Raw genomic sequence first — 20,996 nt, forward strand, 5'->3', positions numbered from 1 at the left:
ATTGTAACTTTCATTTTTTTCTGATTCTTTGAATAAGAGTTCTGCTTGAGGTATTGTTTTCTCTCTATTCCTTGTCATGTCCTTGACCTAATCCTAGGGTTTCTACACTAGCTATGAGTTGTCAAGCTTTCTTAATGCATTATCAGGGTACCATCAAATTATGATGTATCAGCCAAACCAAGAGAAGATATTATTTATTATTGAAAAGGTGACTTATTGGAAAAATGTCAAGGCCACTTATCAGCGAATGGTCAATAAAGTCTTCAAGGACTTGTTGGGGAACACAATGTAAGCCTATGTTGATGACAAGATCATAAAAAGCCACCATACCAAGCTGCATATTGATAAGCCGTCTCGAGTGTTCGCCATACTACGAAAATACAACATAAGTCTCAACCAAATGTTCCTTTGGGGTACATTTGGGCAAATTTTTGGGATATATGATTTCTCAGCGAGGGATAAAAGCCAACCTCGAGAAGATTCAATCCATTCTCGACATGAACCCTCCACCATCTGTTAAACCCTCCACTGATTGGCAACCCTAAACCAATTCCTCTCCAAGTCAGCAGAAAAGAGTCTTTCCTTTGAGATTTTGAAGGTTTTTAGTGGAATAATGAATGTCAAAAAGCCTTTGAAGATCTCAAAGAATATCGCAAAGAAGTTCCACTGTTGACTCGACCTAACACTAGGGAGCCTTTATACGTCTATTTGGGGTTCAACAATACCGCCATCAATGTTATGTTATTAAAGCAAACTAATTAGGTGCACTGGCATGCCTACTATGTTAGCAAAGTTTTGCTAAGGGCCTAGACACACCACCTCTACACCAAGAAAGTGGCCTTAACGCTTGTTATGGTGACACAAAAGTTGAGACCATATTTTAAGTTCATACTATTATTCTCGAGTAATCAGCCTCATCCCAGCCCTATCGAGTTCTACAACTACTATGGCCTTGGTGGAGCAATACCTACAATAGAGGCAGGAGGTTTTGAAGGTATTGAAGAGGGAATTGACTACAAAACATAACAGAATGAAGCAGAGTGCTGAGAAGAGAAGAAGTGACCAAACCTTTGAAGTAAGGGACAAGGTTTATCTGAGAGTGAAGAGGTTTTTGCAGCAACCATTCACATCTACCCCTACATCCAAGCTAAGTCCCAAGAACTTTGGGTCGTATGCCATTGAGGCTAAGGTAGGGAAGGTTGCCTATAAACTCAGAGTACCACCACAGGTTAACATGCATCATGTGTTCCACATATCTCTATCGAAGAAATCTATTGAGCCACAGGCGACAGCTAGCTTGGAAATACCTATTGTGGGTGAGGAAAAGGAAGAGGTAGTGGAGCCACAGGCCACTCTAGATAAGTGAGTGATTTACTAAGGCTCGTTGCCCCTAACTCATGTGCTGGTCAGGTGGTCACACAAGGACCCTCATCACACCACTTGGGAGTATCTTCCCTAATTGCTAACCCAATTTCCACTATCTATGGGACTTCTATAGATTCTTGAGGACAAGAATGCTTTCTAGGGGTGGGGAATGTTATGACCCCAGTGGCAATTTTGAAATTTTTGTGTATGATTTCCTATAATAACTATAGCCCACATGGGCCACTTGTAACAAGCAACTAGAATGTTCCCCACGGTTATGTTATGAAACCGTGGGAAGGGCCTATATAAGGCTAGATGAAGGAGGATGGGACTTCTATGTTGAATGAGAAGATCTTTCCCTCTCAAATTCTCTTTCTCTTTCCCTCCCAATTCTCTCTATCTCGATCTTTCTAATTCTCTGCACTTCAAGTCTCACGCAAGAGACTTGACACCGACTTCCTCCTCTATTCTACAATTTTCCCACTATTTATAGGTACGAGAACAAGTGTAGAGGTATGACCCCCTCCTGTGTCCCCTTGGCTGGTTCTTCCTCCTCTTCTTACTCCTTTGCTCCTTATCTGGAGCATTCTAGAATTCATAGTCCTCATCTACCACCTCTGCTTCTTCATTAACGCCTCCACTGTAAATTCCTATAGCCTTGCACACTCTACGGCTTGCTTTATAGTTTTAGGCTACTGCATTTTAATAGTTGGCCTCAACTCTTTGTTTAGCCCACTCACAAAACTAGAGACAAAATACCTCTCGGTCATAAGCGGATTAAGAATTAGCATGAGAGATTTGAGCTCCACAAATCTCAATTGGTAAGATCACACTGTCCCCTCCTACCGAAGTTTGTTGAACTCCTCCACTACATCCATCATGTTTTTGTCACTGAACCTCTCACATAAATTCTCCACAAATTCATCCCTGTAACCCTCTTTAGATCCTATCCATCCCTGTAACCATGCATCCCTTGCATTGTTCAGGTAGGCAACGATGAGAGTCACCTACTACTGTTTAGGCACATGGTAGAAGCTGAACATTCTCTCGCATCTACGCACCCACCATCTTGGATTCACCCCATCAAACATGGGGATTTCCAGTTTAGGGAACGGAAAACCCAGCTGATAGGGAACAGCTTGAGTTCCCTACCTCCTCTCCATCGTATTATCCCCTACCACCACCACATCTGCCTCAAATTCAGAGGCATCCTCTATTTGTGGGGCAAGAATGTGACCAGGCAAGATTGAGTCAGATCTCTCTCTAGGAGGAAATTCTGGAGAGAGTCTTACCTGATGTTGACTAGTGATCATCCTTACAAACAATTGCATCTGCTCTTTTAGTTAATTATGTTGCTCTCGATTCTCCTCCTGCCACCGATCCATGGCTCCTTTGATTCTCCTTTCCACCATTGCCTCCATGGATGTTTCCATTCTCCCCATTCGAATTTGCATGTTGGTTATAACTGCAATGACATGCTGCAACTATGCCTCCATTTGCTTCATGCGAGTTTTGTCAACCTTGGTGAATTTCGGTATTGATCACCACTCGAGATCTTGCTTTGATACCAGAATGTCAAAATCAAACTCTAATAGGGGTGAATTCTCCTCAAATTTGGGGGAATTGGGGAAATTAAGAGGGAAGAACAAAGAGAATTGAGAGGGAATAGAACAAGAGAGAGAGAGAGAGAGGTGGGAGAATGTATATTGATATTGATCTTCAATGGTTTGGGGTGCCGTATCAGTGTGCTTATATACTGATTTGGCTCCTACTAGTGGCGCCAAGGCCCACTTGATCATCAATTACATGAATACTTTGAATTTAAAAATCAATCCTAATTGCCTAACTACTCTTCTAGCTTAACAAACAACTAAACCACAATTCACCCCAATTATTACAATTGTATGTCCGTGACAACACTGTCCACAAGAATCTTTCCTATAGGGTGTTTAGCAATAAATGTTGATATCAAGATGAAATCACCATGCGGTATCATGGTGTCACCTTGATCTTTGAGAGTAAAAATAAGTGGCTCTTCATCCTTTTGAACTTGAGTAAAAGAAAAAACACCGAAGGCCTAACTAGCATAGGCCTTTTGTGTAGACGAGGAGTCCCTAGCTAGTGTCTCTCCCTCTAAGATAACTTGGATTGTTTATTGTGTGGACTCATTGTCAACAGGCGTTGTCGGTCCTTCTCCTCTCCTACCACTATCATTGTTCCTCTAATTCTGCCTCTAGTCTTGGTTCTGCCTTGGGGGTGGCCTTTCTTGGCCCTACCTTGGGTTTTGTTCTTCGGGTAGTCTTCCCGAATCAAGAGCTCAATTTGATTCTGGAGTTCTTAGCACTTGTCAGTTGTGTGCCCCGAGGTCTCATGATATTACAAAAAGCATTTACATTTCTCCCCATAGGCCTACTAGAGGGTGGAGGAAAGCTAATCAGCTATGTATGTTCCACTAATGATAAAATAGCAAAGCAGGGCTCAGTTAGTGGAGTATAAGCCTTGAAGTGCATGTGGGCGAAATCTTCAATTTTGCAGGAACGTTACTTCTACTAGGCCCTATGCCCGATCTTTCTCTTGTCACTTTTTGCTTTTTTCGCCAACTTCTCTAAACATGTTTAGAACTTCAGTTTGCACAACAAACTTGTTGGCGCAAGCTAAGAGATCTGCAAGGGTGGTTTGCTAATCAAATGCCAATGATGCCCTCAAAGGGACAAATCTAAACCCTTGTAGTAAAGCGGCTACTGCTATTCCCACTTGTAAATCACGTAGCTCCAAGGTGGCCTTGAGAAAGCAATCTATATATTGCCACAAAGTCTCCTTCCAATCTTGTCATATGCTCAGAAGGTAGGTGACGTCTTTCTTCCTTGAAGAATTAATGACAAAGGTCCCTACAAACTCCTTGCGCAACTACTCGAATGATGAGATGGATCGATCAAGCAGTTCACTAAACCAAGAATGAGCATACTCCATGAGGGTTAGGGGAAAAGCCCAGCACATGGTACCATCATCCTATCCATGTAGGAGTGCAAGAGACTCAGTGTTGGATGTGGTGGATCGGGTCCCTTCTCCTTGAATATGGAGGCAATTGTGGCATCTTGAATTTATGAGGGAGGGTCTCTCAAGCACCTCAAAGGTAAATGGCACCTGTTGTCGATGCACTCCCCCTTGTGGCGTTGTCATCCCCTTTTGCTCTAATACATTCTCAACAATCTTTTGTATTTAAGCAATCCCACGTGGGTCATGTGAAGGGAGATTCACTTTGGGGGCTCTCTTAGAGGGATTCCTCAATTATGCATTATTCTCCCTCGAGGTGGTGCTTTCCACCATTTCGTCATATCTCTCATGAATTATAGTTTTACCTATGAGTCAACACCTTTCAGATGGCAGTTCTCACGAGAAAGGAGTGTGTGAGTAAGCATCTCAAGGCTTAGCATGGATGTCCTTGGGGGGAATGAATGTTTTGAGGGGGAAGAGTTATCCTAATGGTAGAAGGTTTCTTTGACCCACCTGGTGCCAAATGCCTCATCAATTCCAGTAGCTCAACAATAGGAAGCCAAGTGTGAATAAAGCTCGTTAATTCTTTCAATGCTTGGGCATTTTCATTGTGGATCCTTCTCAAGTTCTCATAATTTTGCTTCAAATCTTCATACTGCAAGCAACATTGTGAAGGGTGCACTCCCTAAGGCCATTGCCATCATAGTGCAAGGAATATGATGTGGCACTGCACCCGAGACAGCAGAAGTCCTTGGGGATAATATCTCTGGGTTAATGCGATGTTGTCTGGGGGAAGGAACTTGCGCAAGACAAAAGGCTTGTTGTGCGTGGGAAGAGGATTGTCGCATGGGGGAGGAGGACCATCATCCAAGAAGTCCTCATCGAGATCTGATTGGATGAACTTCATTTATCCCGTGCACTTGTCCCACAAGAAGTTCTCCTCTTCGTGAAATCTCCACAATTGATCTGGTGTGGACCATTATGCTTTTTGTTCGATACTTACAGACAACATTAAATTGTTGTTACCAAAATACAACAATTAAAATTTATAATCCTAGGAATTTGGACATTGTTAAGGTAAAGCACGACTATAGCACAAGAAGATCAATGTTGTGAAGGAATTCAAGACAATTATCCTCGAGGAGTTGGGAGAATGGTCCTCAAGGAGTTGTGAGGATGGTCCCTGAGGAGTTGGGAGGATGGTCCTCAAGGAGTTGAGAAGAAAGTCCCTGAGGTGTTGTATTTCGACAACAACACCTAGGGACAAGGTGCTTTAAACCTTCAAACGCAATAACGTTGCTCACGTCTTAAATAGGCCACCAACAAACAAAGGTGAACTACTCATTAGATCTAGCAAACAGTTCATCTTCAGAAAGCAATATATCAAGAAAGGAGTAGGTCCATCGCTGAAGATGACATAACCAACTGGAAACCAAAGAAGGCAATAGTAAGACCCCACATGTCATAAAATATAGGCAATTGAAGCAAAAGATGGCCAGTAGTCTTCCTGCTCCTTCTGCAAATATTACACCAATTCATCAATACCTGTCTCATTTTCCTCAAGTTGTCACTTGGTAGAATAGCTCCAAGGAAGACCAACCAAGGAAAGAGAGCCACTCTAAGAGGAATACCTACATTTCAAATAGCCTTCCATTATTGACAGAGAGACCCATAAAATGAGCAAAATGAGAATAGCCCATTCCTTGCTAGGGGTGCTAAAAAAACCTGTCATGGAATGATTAAATCTGCCTTGTAATCATGGTGATTCCATGCTCTCCACTTGGCCCCAAAACTCTGTTGATCCAGCATGCGAAAAGAAAACTCCAAGAAGCATCAAGCTTACCAAGAGCCCAAAAACAAGCTTTTCAGCCTAGAGTTCACATGCTCTTTAGTCATTAACATGGCATCAAGAATCTGCCCATTTTTAATAGAGGTACATTGGGATTTGGATATAACTCCCCCTAACACCTCTCTAAGCCTCAAGGTCACAAAAACTATAAACACAAGCTATGAAATGTTTTAATCAAATTATATTCTATCTCCAGCTCTCCCTCTGTCAAAATCAACAGAATTGAAGAGAGAAGCAATTGTACTCTACCTTGCATATGCCATGCGTCCTTCCTCATCAACAGGTGGTGGAGTTATGATCACTACTAGCATGGTAAGAGAGAATTCCTGTATTAAACATTCAAAGAAAAATTAGCTATTAATCGAGGACGTTGAAGGTGCAAAGACTGTATGCACTAAAAGGAAGACGGGCAAAACATAAAATGGGATGTGGAAGTGGAAGCTCAATCCCTAAACATAGGACTTCTTAAGTGTTCAAATGTTATAAGAATGTTCTGAGAAATCATGTGTCAGTGTCAATATGAATAGGGAAGTGATACTAAAGAAGCAGAAATGCAATTCAGAAATAAGAATATACATATTAATATTAAGTTTGGTTATCAAGTATTAACACTAACTATAAGCATCGCACATATAGTACTATAAATGCACATATATCATTTTTAATGAGATACAGTATTGCCTTGACTTTTTCGCCAATTCCTCCTTTCCTCTAGGAAGCGCAAATGCAGATTCCTTGGCAGAAGTACCATACCATATGAACCCACTTAGATGGTTATAAGAAAATCAAGCACAAAAGCATTACAATTGATATTTCTTATATCTGCATGTATGAAAGTTAAAAAAATCATTATTTTTTCACATCAAGCCTTTTTCCCATTTCTCTTCACAATCAGACAATTTAGTTTTATTATGGAACTGTAAAAACAATTTATTGCCATGTTTATATGTATGAGAAGTAGGAATACAAAAGCCAAATGTCTATTAAAAATTACAAAAAATTGCCAAAAGTTTTTAAGTTGCAAGGATTTATGGTTTTAGATATCCGAAAGCATTTTAGAACATAAAGATTTTTTTCTTTTTTTCTTTTTTTACATTGATTTAATTTTAGACTTGAAATTTAATTTTTTAAAGATTTTCCTATAACCTTTACAAGTATTGTGTGTATCCAAAATAGAATACAGATTCACAGTCTTAACATGAATTCAGGTATGACATATTTTAGAAACAATATATGAAAGGCTAAGTCCAAGATGACAAGTCACTGAACCTTCAAATGATGTACAATTCTTCTGAGATTTTCCTTGTATTCTTCCTTGGGTACATGTTGCCTTTCACTCGTCCTCCCAAAAAGAGCTGCATCGTTAGCTCCAAAGAAGATTGTGGCAGCAACAGGAGGTGTTGCAGAGCCCTGCAGAAGAGGATTGATGGGGTTCATACTTGGTCTAATATTTCTAAGTCAGAAAAAGATCACTTTTCATGCATCAAAAGCTACCAAAAAGAATCTGAAAATTTCAAAAGTTGATTTACCAGGAGGACCATACCACCAGAAAACCAACCGTACAAAATAGACACAATCTACTTATTAATTTTAGAAGAGATCATTGAACTCCATCGAAGTCCTATGGTCAAACCAATTGGCCCACATCTTGGTGCAACACATCAATAACCAAGGTCTAGGCCACATGAAAATGTTGTAGGTCGCAATGCTCATTTAACCCATTTTCTCAGACCTAACAAACTCATTCGGTCTGAAGAAGAGGGGAGTTTTCTAACAAGTTACTAACTCATTGAAATTTTAAAAGATTGATTTTTTTCTTTTTCCCTTGACAACTAAGCAATGCATTAAAACTTCAAAATTTTTCCTAATTATAGAATTAGCATGCCAAAAAGATATATATTCCAGATTATGAATAGGGCCAAGCCAACTTTACTGATTCCAACTTGACCTGATTTTGATAATTGAACCTAATCCTGCCCAAGCCCAGCCCCATAGGCCCACTAATAATCCCAAGTCCTAAAAAGTATCCAAGGATTGGCAGATTTTGCAGGTTAATAGGCCAAGGTCCATGACCCTCATTGCCAACATGGGAATCCTGAATGTGATTCAGAACCAAAGGAGGAAAAGAAGAAGAGAAATGGGAAAAAATAAGAGAGAAGAAAAAGGCAAAGAAGACGCAAGGAGTGGAGCAGAAGTGAGAGCTAGCTAAAAGGCGTCCAAATCTTAATTTATTATCAATAACGCATATATTTATAAGCTTGATAAAGCTCCCAAAACAATTAGAACTCCTTCAAAACAAATTCTATATAATAATCTACAATCACAAGGTAAAATCCATTACAAATCTTAATTAAAACAATATTTTTCACAATAAACTTGAGCAACGCAATCATACAAAATCAATAATTATTCTAATCAAATGAAATTGAATAAGCCTAAACTTCATCATTATCCAGTGGATTCTTGACTATATAAATCTCTCCTTGTTGAACAAAAGCTGACCTCAAGTTCTATTAGTTTTCAACACTCAATCACCTAACCAATGATAAGTGGTTGGATAGTCTTTTTTCATTGCTGGCCATATATCATGTAAGAGGTAACTGAACCAGGCATTTGCATCAACTCTCTCAGGGTGGTACAGAACACTTGACCTTGTCAAATGAAGATCGATATGACTCTTATAGAGCTCCTATAAATCTGGATCAAGTTACAGCAATGCTTTTCTAGTCATCTGAGTGTGTTCCAAATCTGTGCAATCCACACAATGAATGAGAAATGCTAAACCACTTCCATCCCTAGTGAATTCAATCTACTCATCGAAAAAGAGTACCAAGTTTATCTTTGTGTGCAGGGTTGACAGGGATCTGAAAAGGAATGATAGGCTTTACATTGAGTTCAGCAGACGGGGCAACAAAAGGATAATCTTGGGGACCACCATGGCAATTGTATGCTACAGGATCCACAAAATTAAATGTAGAGGTAGAACGAAAAGTCAAATAATATATCAACAACATACGCATCTGGTCCCACCTACTTCAAAATTTTAGAAGAAACAGCACCATGAGCCTGCAAGCTGGAAACATGTCCTGAAAGAAACCACTCTGATCTAATTCAATATGATTCCTATGTGAATCAGCTCAAAGTTAACAAATATAGTTTTAAATTGTTTATTGATCTCAACATGCAAGTCATGCATTGGCTAAATCAAACCCTCCAGTATGGGGATAAATGATAAATTGATAATAAGGTCTAAAGATTTTCTAAGCTTTTAACCATGCAGAACCACAAAAGGACTCATACTGATAGACCAATTGATAGAACTATTTTAGGCAAATTGGCTGTGGGGAGGATCAAGTTCCAGTTCTTATGATTGTCTTAGACCAAAGGGCTAAACAATTTTCCAACATTATGACTCACAACCTCTATTTGACCATTTGTCTTAGGATGATGGTAAGTAGTGGAAATTTTTAATTTTGATGCCAATCAAAGGTCGTAAGGTTTCCCAAAAGTATCTATAGCTCTATCAAAGTAGTGTTAGTGAAGGCCAACAATTTGACAATTTCAAAAAACTATAACCTGGAAACCATATAAGCATCAGACATTTTACTACATGGTATGAAATAAGCTATATTTTATTAACAATACACAATAAAAAAGAAATAGAATCATGCTTCTTAAGGTCCCTAGGAAATATAAAATCCATCCTAAACAACTTGATAGTCAAACAATCATAAAATACAGCAGGCACTGCACTTTTCTTACACAAGGAGTGATTATAAAATTAGAAATGAAAAAAAAAAAGAGCAGCAGCAGACCCCACTAGGTGAGGTTGGCTACATTAATTCTAGCTCCAATCATTCTAGAAGAAACAGCAGGTAGTGCATTTTTCTTTTTTCCCTTTTATGTCACCCTTTAACATGCTCTACACGGAAGAAATGCAAAGAAAGGTCCATGCATTTTTCTGTAACAATGTTTGCAAGCCAAGCTGATGTACGCTCTTAAAACTATCAACAAGTACCCAGTCTCATACAGCTTCAACCAACCAAAAAGCCAAATCTCACATGGCAAGTGTTGAGCTAACTTTCATATGTTGGAATTCACATACTCCTAAATGTGTTTTGATGAATGACTAATTTACTGAAAAATATATTAGAATCAGTTTCAACAAATTTTATAACATGGCATATGTTTAATGCATATTTTATGAGTTATCAGCCGACCATAAGTTGACTTATCTGAGATAAGTAGATGAAATTTGGTCATTGGAATCACCAATCAACCATAAGTTGATGTCATATCACAAGCCAATATAAATTACATTCTGGACAGACGAAGCAATCATAAGTCAATTTGTCACATCATTAGGTGATATATTTAGATTTGGAAACACAAGTCAATCATAAGTTGACTCTTGGCTATGATCAGGCAATTAGAAGTCAACTGATCTTCGATTGATGAGCCCACGATCTATTTTCTGTTACTTCATGATTTATGGTTTCCTTCAGGAAGATTCTTAGGGTCAGGGTTCCCTTTCAAGAGTGCTTTGAAGTCAAATATAATGTGTATCTGGAAGGGTTTTCAAGCCATATACAAAGCCAAAAGCAAGAGATTCTGGATACAACAAGCTTCCAAAAGATCAAATAGATTCACAGCTCTCTCTACTTGCTGAAACATTCATTGCAAGAACAACTTTGTAAAGCTCGTGAGATTTGAATTCCAAATCATGGTACCATTCAAAAGGCCTCAGGACAGACCATGAGAAGCCAACAGTTATTTGATATTATAAAGTTTATTTACATTTTGTCAATTATTTGGATTTTATTATTTTGATTGCAAAACTTGATTATCATTAGTTCACAATGGTGAGCAATAACAGTAATCATATTTACATTGTTGTTTGCATTGGAAAGGCAAGAGTAGGACTTGCTGAAAGTTTGAGAAGGCAGCCTAGAGCTGGGAAATCTAAGTGTGTAACTGAAATCAGAGGCTGTTTTGAAGTAATTCTCCAGATCTCAACTCATTCATAGGCTAAGATAAAATTTATATCCAAGGGAAGACTATAATTAAGGAGTTGATTTAGGAAACAATAACTCCTCAATCTCTAAACTAGGAAACAACAGAAAAAAGGAAACAAACTAGAGAAGGGAAACAACTGAAGACAGAAACAATTCTCTAAAAATAATCCCGAAATCATGGGATATAAAAATCCTAGATTATTCGGAATCTTATTTTCCAACAATAACAAGTTTTTGAGGTAAACTTGTAATTAAGAACCTCATGGTGATTTTGAGATAGTGGAAAGCAAGATTGAGTTGATCTTGTAGATTGGAAATAGATACAAGCAGCGCCAAACCACTATACATGCTCATGTTCTTATAGTTGATTATCTATGTTCAGTTTGCTTGATCTTTAATTTAGTTTGCATATTTGATTATAATATTTTGATATAAAAATAAGTCACTGTTGGAATTCAAACAAAGAGACTAATTAGTTCTTATACATCAAGCAAACCTTCTAGGAATCAAAAAACTCATCTTAGTTAAAACATATTAAAAGATTAAATTGGTAGTTATCAAAGTGATTTAACAATACACACATGATCTAATAGTTATTATTGAAAAACAATCTACTCTTAAGTCAAAGATTTGGATAAATATAAAAAAGTTTTAATGAACGATTCTTCCCTCTTGAGCTGAACCATCTATAACTTAAAGGGACCAACTGCCAAGACCTAGGTCTTGAATCTAGGGTTTCTAATGTAGAAAGGAGATGGAAGAATGGAAGAGAGAGGAATAGAGAGAAAACAGAGAATTGCATAGAGAGGGAATGTGAGAATTATATTCAAATTCTTGTTATTCTCTAGTACAAGTTGGTGTAGCATTATATACAGCTAACCAAGAAACAGTTACAGGATGTAACTGACTGCTAACCACCAATTGTAGAGAAATAATCTGCTACAATGGTCCTCACAATATCTCCTGCACCCTAAAAGCTTGACATTTTCCCTTCCCTTCCCTTCAAAATTTTCTTATCCTCAAGGAAAGCAAAGAAGCTGGGCAGCACGGGGAAATTGAGTTAACAGATCTGGCAAGTATTTGCAGGTGTTATTGTCCGGGCAAGATGGGACCATTGGACCAGTACTTGTGTAAGAGGAAGGTAGTTCCTGTAAATCACTCTCTTATCCAAAATTATAGAAGTTTCCACTTTGAAATCCCCATCAATAGTTAGAGGAGGTAAAGTGGGATTGGAATGGGCAGTGGATCCAATGGTTTTCTTCAATAACAACACATGGAAAACCAGATGCATGTTACTATCAGGTGGAAGCTGCAAGCAATAGGCAACAAGCCCAACTTTAGCAATGATAGGGAAGGGTCCAAAATACTAAGGATCAGTTTATAATGAGAAAAAGATTTCTGATAGAAGTGTTTGATCCTGAGATAAACCAAATCACTCCCTTTCACTTCTTTTCTTGTCTGCATATTGCTTTATCTGATTTTGGGCAGTGGCTAGCTCCCATTTAACGAGTTGCAATAATTCTTGATGGGTCTATAAATATTGATCCCCTGCTGCTACTGAAGAGGAAGAATCCACGGTGGCAGGTAGAAGAGGAGGCTTAAAACCAAACAGGGCCCCAAAAGGGGACATTTTCAGTGAGCTGTGCTAACTAGAATTATACCACCATTGAGCTAAAGCCAACCATCTATGCCAACTCTTTGGTTTAAGGAAGTAGACACACCTCAAGTAAGCCTATACACATTGATTAACCCCCTCTGTTTGTCCATCTGTTTCAGGATGATAAGTTGTAGACATGTGTAGCCCAATACCCAAGCTTTTAAACAACTCCTGCCAGAACATACTAGTGAAAATTTTTTCTGTCAGACATAATAGATTGTGGAATTCCATGCAATTTCATCACCAAATCCATAAAGAGTCTGGCTACTTCTTGGGCAGTAAAGGGATGAGAAAAGACTCAAGAAGTGAGCAAATTTTGTGAGTCTGTCCACTACCACTAGAAATCTCATCCTTTCCTTTTGATTTTGGCAGTCCTTTTATGAAATCAAGCTTGCTCTGGAATACCCAACGATTGTAGCAAGCCTGGTGCAGCCACATGCTCATGTTTGCAACACTAACAAATATCACAAACTAGCACATAATCAATCACAGTCTGCTTAAGTTTGGGCCAATAGAATAATTGCTTAACCTTATGGTATGTTGATCTTATGCCTGAATGACCCCCTAGGGGTGAACCATGTAGGGATTGTAATATTTGATTCCTAAGATGATAATTATCTCCTACCACAACTCGACCCCGAAATCAGAGTAATCCATTACTCGGGGTATAACTTGGCTTGCTATTTGGACTGATGGACAGCTGAGTTAAGAGATTTTGTGCCCAAGCAGTAGGCTCATAACTAACAGTCACTTCTTGCAGCCAGTCTAGAACTAGTGAAGTAATGACAGCACAAGAACCATCCTCAAACCTTCTGCAATGTATCAGCAGCCAAAGTTTCTTTACCTTGGCAGTATTGAATGATATAGTCAACGCCTAACAACTTTGATATCCATTTACGTTGCAGTTGTGTAGGAAGTCGTCGTTGAGGAGAAATTTAAGGCTATCATGATCAGTTTGAATTAAGAACTGACTGCCTTCCAAATAATGATGCCATTTCTCCACAGCTACCAAAACTACTATTAATTCTTTATCATAAACACTAAGTCCCAAATGTTTTGGTCCAAAGGCCTGACTAATGAAAGGTAATGGTTTTCCTTCCTGTATCAAAACGACCCCCACTCCCTTGTCACTAGCATCAGTTTCAAAGAATAAGGGGCTTTGTGAAATCCAGCATAGCCAAGACAAGGGCCTGTGTCATACCCTTTTTAATTCAAGAAAGGCTGCCTCTGTTTGGGAATTTCATTGAAACCCATCTTTCTTAAGTAGCTCAGTTATGAGTTTGCTTATAAGCCCATAATGTTGAATAAATCATCTATAGTAACCAGTCAGTCCCAAAAATCCACGTAATGACTTGACCGAAGTTGGTTTAGGCCATTCAACCATAGCTGCAATCTTCTTTGGGTCTGTACTAATGCCTTCACCCAAAATGATATGTCCCAAATACTCCACATGATCCTTGGCAAAGGTACAATTAGACTTCTTAACATACAATTGATTGATGTCATGACCCAAGGAGCATTAAAGGGGTAATATAGTAATAGGCTTATGATAATTGTTAGGAGATATTTTAGCAATTGGTTAGGAGCACATGGGTGAGTTGGGATGTTGTTAGGAGTCTGATATGCTGTTGTAAACAGATGGGATGGTCATGCTTGAATTGAATGAATTCTTAATTCTCATTTCTCTCTAAGACTTCTCTCCAATCTCCCTCTTGTTTCTCTCTATTACTCTCCCTCATTTCTCTCAATTCCTCCCCAATTACTTCTTAAACCTATTATGAACCCTAGGTTCGTGACAATTGAATTGAAGACTTCAAATGTAGCCCTAAGGTGGTCAAGGTGTTGGACAAAAGTTTTAATATACACAAGGATATCATCAAAGAACACAAGTATGAAATCTCTCAAATATGGACTAAAGACATGGTTCATAAGAGCTTGGAAAGTGGCAAGAGCATTGATTAGACCGAAGGGCATGACTTTAAATAGAGGCCTCGGTGGGTTCGAAATGCGGTTTTGGAAATGTCTTCAAGTTTCATTCTTATTTGATGGTGTCCTACCCTTAGATCAAGTTTGGTAAAAATTATTGCTCCCTTTAATTCATCAAGGAGGTCCTCTACAATAGGTATTGGTAATTTGTCTTTGATAATAATAGCATTTAATTGACGACAGTCAATGAAAAACCGCCAAGTACCGTCTTTCTTTTTGACAAGAAGGATGGTGATGCAAATGGGCTATGGCTAGGCTAGACTATGGAATTAGCAAGCATTTCTTTGACCAACTTTTCAATTTCAGTTTTCTGAATTGGAGCAAATCTGTAAGAGCCAATATTGATGGGTTCAACATTTGATTTAAGGGGTGTGGTATGGCATGGTCAAATGGTCGCTGTGGAGGTAATGTTTTGGGCTCTACAAATAAGTCCTCAAATTCAACCAAAAGTAAATGCAAAGAGTCTGAATTTTATACCTCTGGTAAGGTTTGGATCACATTGCTGTAAGCAGTCCATGGTGTCCAATGCTCCAGAAATTCAGCCTCTTCTAACTGTCCTGTCTCCACAGAAATTCAGCCTCTTCTAACTGTCCTGTCTCCACAGCATATATTGAAAACATTTGAGCCACTTGAGTCTTTTTAGTCTTGAAGAATTTCTGTAATTTTTTTTCCAGAAATCAACTTGCAGGCTCCCATATCAAGGCTGCCTATTAGAGTCAATCTTTTCCCATCCTTCTCAAAGGTAACTTCCAGTTTCTTAAAGTCAAATATTATTGGACTGACTGTTCTCATCCAGTCCACTCCCAAAACTATATCACAGCCTGCCAACTTCAATAACCACAGATCGGTAATAAATTCTTGTCCTTGCATTTGCCAATGAAACTCAGCACATTTAGATTTGCTAACATCTTACTTCAATTTACCACAGTAACTGATAACGGAAATGAGCTCTTCAATTTGCAATGTAAATCTTTGGCAGTGTTTTCATCAAGAAAACTGTGTACTGCCACTATCAATGAACACCATTAATTTTCTATTCCCTGCTATCCCTTCCACCTGTATGATTTTATTAGTAGAACATCATTTTAAGGCATGCAATGAGATCTCTCCATCTTCATCTTCAAGTAAGTTTTTATCAGCCACTTCGATTTCCTCAGTTATTTGCTCCTCTTATTCGTCTCTGCCCTCTAATTGCAACAGTTGTCGTTTACCCTGATGCCTTGGAGTATATTTTTCTCCACACTTATAACACAGTCCCGACCATCTCCTTTGTTCTTAACTGGAAGCTTTTGCTACATTAGACTGATAGGGATTCGAGGATAATTGACCTTGAGGAAACTTCTGAAAAAAATTTATCTTGTTAGTTCCAGAATTAACATTTCTAGTAAAGGTTGAGATTTGTATATTGTCAGGCCCAATTCCTTTATAAGGAACTCTATGTTTCTTGAATATAGCCTCTACTACACAATTCCTGTAATTTGGCCTTTTCTGCTGCCTGCTTAACTGTCGCAGGTTGCAGCATCTTAACTGTCGGCCTCAACTCTTCACCAAGGCCATTAATGAAACTAGATACAAAGTAGGCTTCAGACAAGGTAGGAGTAGTAATGATCATCAAGGACTTAAGTTTCTCAAATTTCATTTGGTATTCTAGCACTGATCCAACCTATTTCAGTTTATTAAATTCCTTTGTAACGTCAGTCATGTTCTTATCTCCAAATCTCTCACAAAAGTCCTCCACGAGATCTTTCCATATACACCATAGTTGTTAAAGGCGCGCCTAGGCGCAAGGCGCCTTAAGGCGCCAGTTTAGCACCTCGCCTGGGCCGAGGTGAGGCGATTTCAACAAGGCCCTCGCCTTGCACGGTGAGGTGCTGAGGCGAGAGGCAAAGCTTAGGTTTTAATTAAAACCTAGGCAGCCCAATTCCTCATCTCTTCTTGGTTCCAGCATGTATATATTATAACATATTTACATTTCTTTTATTTATATTTTAAGTAAATGTACACATTTTCTTTAAGCAAATGTCCACATTTTCTTTTATTTATATTTTACCTTCCATTTACTTTAATACATAAATGTAAATAAGAAAGTACCCCTCATTTGGATTCAATAAAAATATTTAAAAAAATCAAAATCCATAACAATAAGAAAATAGAATTTTGATTTTAGTACAAACTTGGGATTTAACGATTTTACCACCCTCAAAATACATACCTACTATTTCTTGAAAATTTCATTAAAAATCATTTTAACAACAATGAATATTAGCTATCAAATTACCGGAAGATAGTTTTTCAAAATGAAAACATTTTCTCATATATCTCCTTATAATGCGCTAATCTTCCAGACTTAAAAAAATAGCATTTTTCAAAATGAAAACATTTTCTTGATTGTGGACTTGTAGTGTTTGTATGTTTGTTTAGAACTTTGCATGATGATTGGTACTTGTTTGAGTTTGAGACTTTAAGTTTGAACTTTGATGATGTTTCTAGTTTAGAATTTGCATGATGAATGAATCAACTTTGATATTGTTAATTTAGAATTTGAAGATAATAAATCATTAATGATATGCATGTGTTATTATTGATAATTTGATAGTTTTTTATGATTTTACAAGATTTTGAGTTTTTTTTTCTAAAATGTGCGCCTCACTTCGCAAATGAGCGCCTCGCACCTCAGGCTTCAAGACCCTTTGCACCTCGTTGCGCCTCACGCCTTTCAGAACTATGATATACGCTCCACCCTAAGTCTTGCCCAGCCTTAATACCAGGCATCAGCAGCATCATTCAGGTAAGCCGAAGCCAGATTAACTTTATGAGAATCTGATATGTTATAAAACGAAGAGAATTTTTGGCATCTCCTTACCCACCACCTAGGGTTCTTGCCATCAAACAAAGGAATCTCTAATTTTGGCATAGGAACATTGCTATGAACATATAGATTATTAGTAAGATTTCAATCTGTCAATTTTTCTCTCTCATGTATGTTCTCAATCTCTAACACAAGCAATTTAGATTGTCTATGATTAGGACCATTACCTTCCAGAATCAGATTTGCATTTTCCTTTGGTGGAAAGTCCACCGGCAAACTTATCTACTATACTTTTGAGAACATCTGCAGGAAACCATAGAGTCTCTAACCAAACCTTCCATCAAAGCATCCAACTTATTCTCCAATGATTGGATGCCTTTGTGATGCCTAGTCGATCCAACCTCCAATGCTTCCATTCGAGTTTGCAAATTATTCACCAAGGAATTAACCTAGTTAACTTGGGCCTCTAATTGCTTCATGAGTGTTCCTTCTGCCATAGATCTCGTTCTGACCAATCCAAGCTATCTAGACCAGCAATCCAAGAATCGACTACTCTGATACCAGAATTGTCAAGATCTAGGTCTTAAATCTAGGGTTTCTAATGTAGAAATGAGAAGGAAGAATCGAAGATAGAGAAATTAGAGAGAAAACATAGAAGTGAATAGAGAGGGGAATATGAGAATTTTATTCAAATTCTTGTTATTCTCTAATACAAGTTGGTGTAGCTTTACATACAGCTAACCAAGAAACAGTTATAGGATGCAATTGGCTGCTAACCACCAATTGTAGAGAAATAATCTGCTACAATGGTCCTCACAATATCTCCTGCACCCTATGAGCTTGACACCAACAACAAGTGCATTTTGACACTACCTCACAAAATCCTAGTAATCATTCATTACCGGTGACATAATCATGCAATTTCAAAGCTCTCTCTAATGAACACTTGATCATTTCAAAAGGAAGACTTTAAGGTAGCTAGTCTGCCAATCCCAACATGCAATTGCTACTACTTTATTTGAGGTAGCACAAGCTTACAACAATGCAAAACCTTCAATACCAGCAAATTGGGCAAGCATGCAATGCTAGATTAAACACACACAATATAAAGCTCCTCAATTGCACATAGCATTCAGCTAATCATATAAAATTCTACTAATTCTTGCCCTCTCAAGTCTCATCAAGCAACAGCTACAATCTTCACATTTGACACCAACAACAATAAACCCTAACAACTTGCATCATCATAATACATATTGACTCCAATTAAATGTTACATAAAAAATTCAATGCTACAAGACACCCCACTAATGAAATTAGAATACCCATCCATCAACAGAAAACGAACATCCACTTCCATAAACACTGTCCTCCCAACAATAAACAACTACTACAGCTAAGGAATGAAGAATGCCAAAGTGTATACCAGAGGGAAAATGTGATGCAAAAGGAACAAGGCCCAGCGAGTGTTGTATCCACCATACCCGCGGAGCACTACGTCAGCCTGCAAAAAATCATCAAATTGTGATCAAGCATGTAAATTGTATCATTTGAGGCAAGAAATTGATCAATAGATAGCAAAATGCAGCAAACAAACAAAGAAAAGGCAATGTGAAAAAGAGACCTTGCGACTGTAATTATCAGCGAGAGAAGCACCCCATCCCCCTGATCCGAAAGAGTGCTCGGTGATGGAGTCCCCAAACAGCACTATTTGTGATCTCATACTTTGCTGTCACCGCATCAATGCAACCAAATTCTCCAAACCAAATGGACGAACTGCATACAATTGTTACCACCACCAACAAATTAGGAGCACATGACTCCAATCTACAAGTAAAACAAATTCTACCTTCTGTAACAGAAGGACATTTTTTTTTTGTTCTGAGCGTTCAGGCCTTTCTTTGCCATGATTCTATGGACGAAGGTAAACCTCCTTATAGCATAATAGCTGGCCATCAAGGGTCATGAGAAGGTTTCAATTAACAATCCCTTGCTCAACATGGGGTGTTAGTCACCACTGTTAGTTGGTGGTGATTCTTTAATTCTACTAGTAAGAAAAATGATCTGAAATTTATAAATTTACAAATTAAGATTAAATATGGAGATTCAGGAAAGAATAATGGATCAAAAACTTATGGGTGACCAATTTGATAAGTCAACAAGACAAAAAGACTAAATTATCCTTGCATTGATTTTAAAAAATCAATCCAAGGACAATTTAACCTTTTTAACTGCCAGTCCCATCAATTTTTATTTCATCATCCTCAGAGGAAATTGTTGATAATTGATACAAGCTGTAAAAATGAAAATTTTTGGGAAATTCTATTGTACCTGTGGGCACTGGTACCCTGTACGATGAAAAATGTGTGATGTATAACACAAATGGTATATTGTACAACACAAAGGGTGTGTTGCACACATGATGGATCTTTGCATAGTAACTGTATAATACACCTTTTATGTATGCAATAGACCCTTTGCATTGTACATCACACCCTTTATATTGTACAAGGTACCAAAGCCTATAGATACCATAGAATTTTCCAAAAATGTTATCAAATTTGAGTAGTTGTTTGAACATGGAAAATAAATTATTTTTTTAACTTTTTGTAAGAGTAAATTACAAAAAAGATACTAAACTTAGAGGTTTATTACAATTTTAGAATGAGCATTTTAGCAATTCATTAACTCAACTTATCAATTTGTTACAATCATAAAACACTATTAGAAATCATTAGCTCTTACAACTAGATAATGACTTGGCAAATGAGTTGATAGAAGGAAACAAGATGTGGAGGTGGACAATTTGTGACTTTTAATTGCCACATCATTCCACAATATTCCTCAATTTTGGCCAAAATTATCAATTATAAAAGGCACATCATTGTCCACATTATCTTTCTTTATATTTAACTCATCATTCAACAATAAATGCTAAGGGTTTATAATCTATAATTGTAAAAAATTGACAAGTTTGGTTGGTGAATTGCTAAAATTAAAGTTCATTCTAAAATTGTAACAAACCTAAAAATTCAGTATTTTTTTATAACTTACCCCTTTTATAAAAACAAAAGTCAAAATATGAATTGAATCAGAAGAAGAAGAAAACTCTATTTTCAAAATTTGCTAATGTACAATTATTAGCAAGAATCTTCTAAATAATATTTTCTATATGAGTGCATCTTTTTAGTTTTTAACATAAGAAATAATTTTCATATTTAACAATAGAACACATTTTCTAAATTACTCTATAAAACTGAAAATTGAACAATTAAGATATTGTTTTACTAGTTAGTATAAATTTGAAAATTTGAGTTTTAT

At 37.6% G+C, this 20,996-nt stretch overlaps 1 protein-coding gene across 2 annotated transcripts in view; it reads right to left on the reverse strand.

Moving 5' to 3' along the window:
- The window catches only part of LOC127792401 (GDSL esterase/lipase At5g62930), a 37,355-nt gene that overhangs the window by 13,912 nt on the left and 2,447 nt on the right, over nucleotides 1–20,996 (reverse strand). For both annotated transcript variants that reach the window (XM_052322875.1, XM_052322876.1), the window contains 4 exons: nucleotides 19,300–19,451; nucleotides 19,102–19,179; nucleotides 7,478–7,618; nucleotides 6,458–6,534 (listed from right to left, as the gene is read on the reverse strand). In XM_052322875.1, the coding sequence (XP_052178835.1) occupies nucleotides 6,458–6,534; nucleotides 7,478–7,618; nucleotides 19,102–19,179; nucleotides 19,300–19,398 (395 nt within the window). In that variant the 5' untranslated portion in view covers nucleotides 19,399–19,451. The remainder of the gene's footprint in view (nucleotides 1–6,457; nucleotides 6,535–7,477; nucleotides 7,619–19,101; nucleotides 19,180–19,299; nucleotides 19,452–20,996) is intronic.

This window comes from Diospyros lotus, chromosome 15, assembly GCF_014633365.1.
Source record: "Diospyros lotus cultivar Yz01 chromosome 15, ASM1463336v1, whole genome shotgun sequence".
Classification (NCBI taxonomy): domain Eukaryota; kingdom Viridiplantae; phylum Streptophyta; class Magnoliopsida; order Ericales; family Ebenaceae; genus Diospyros; species Diospyros lotus.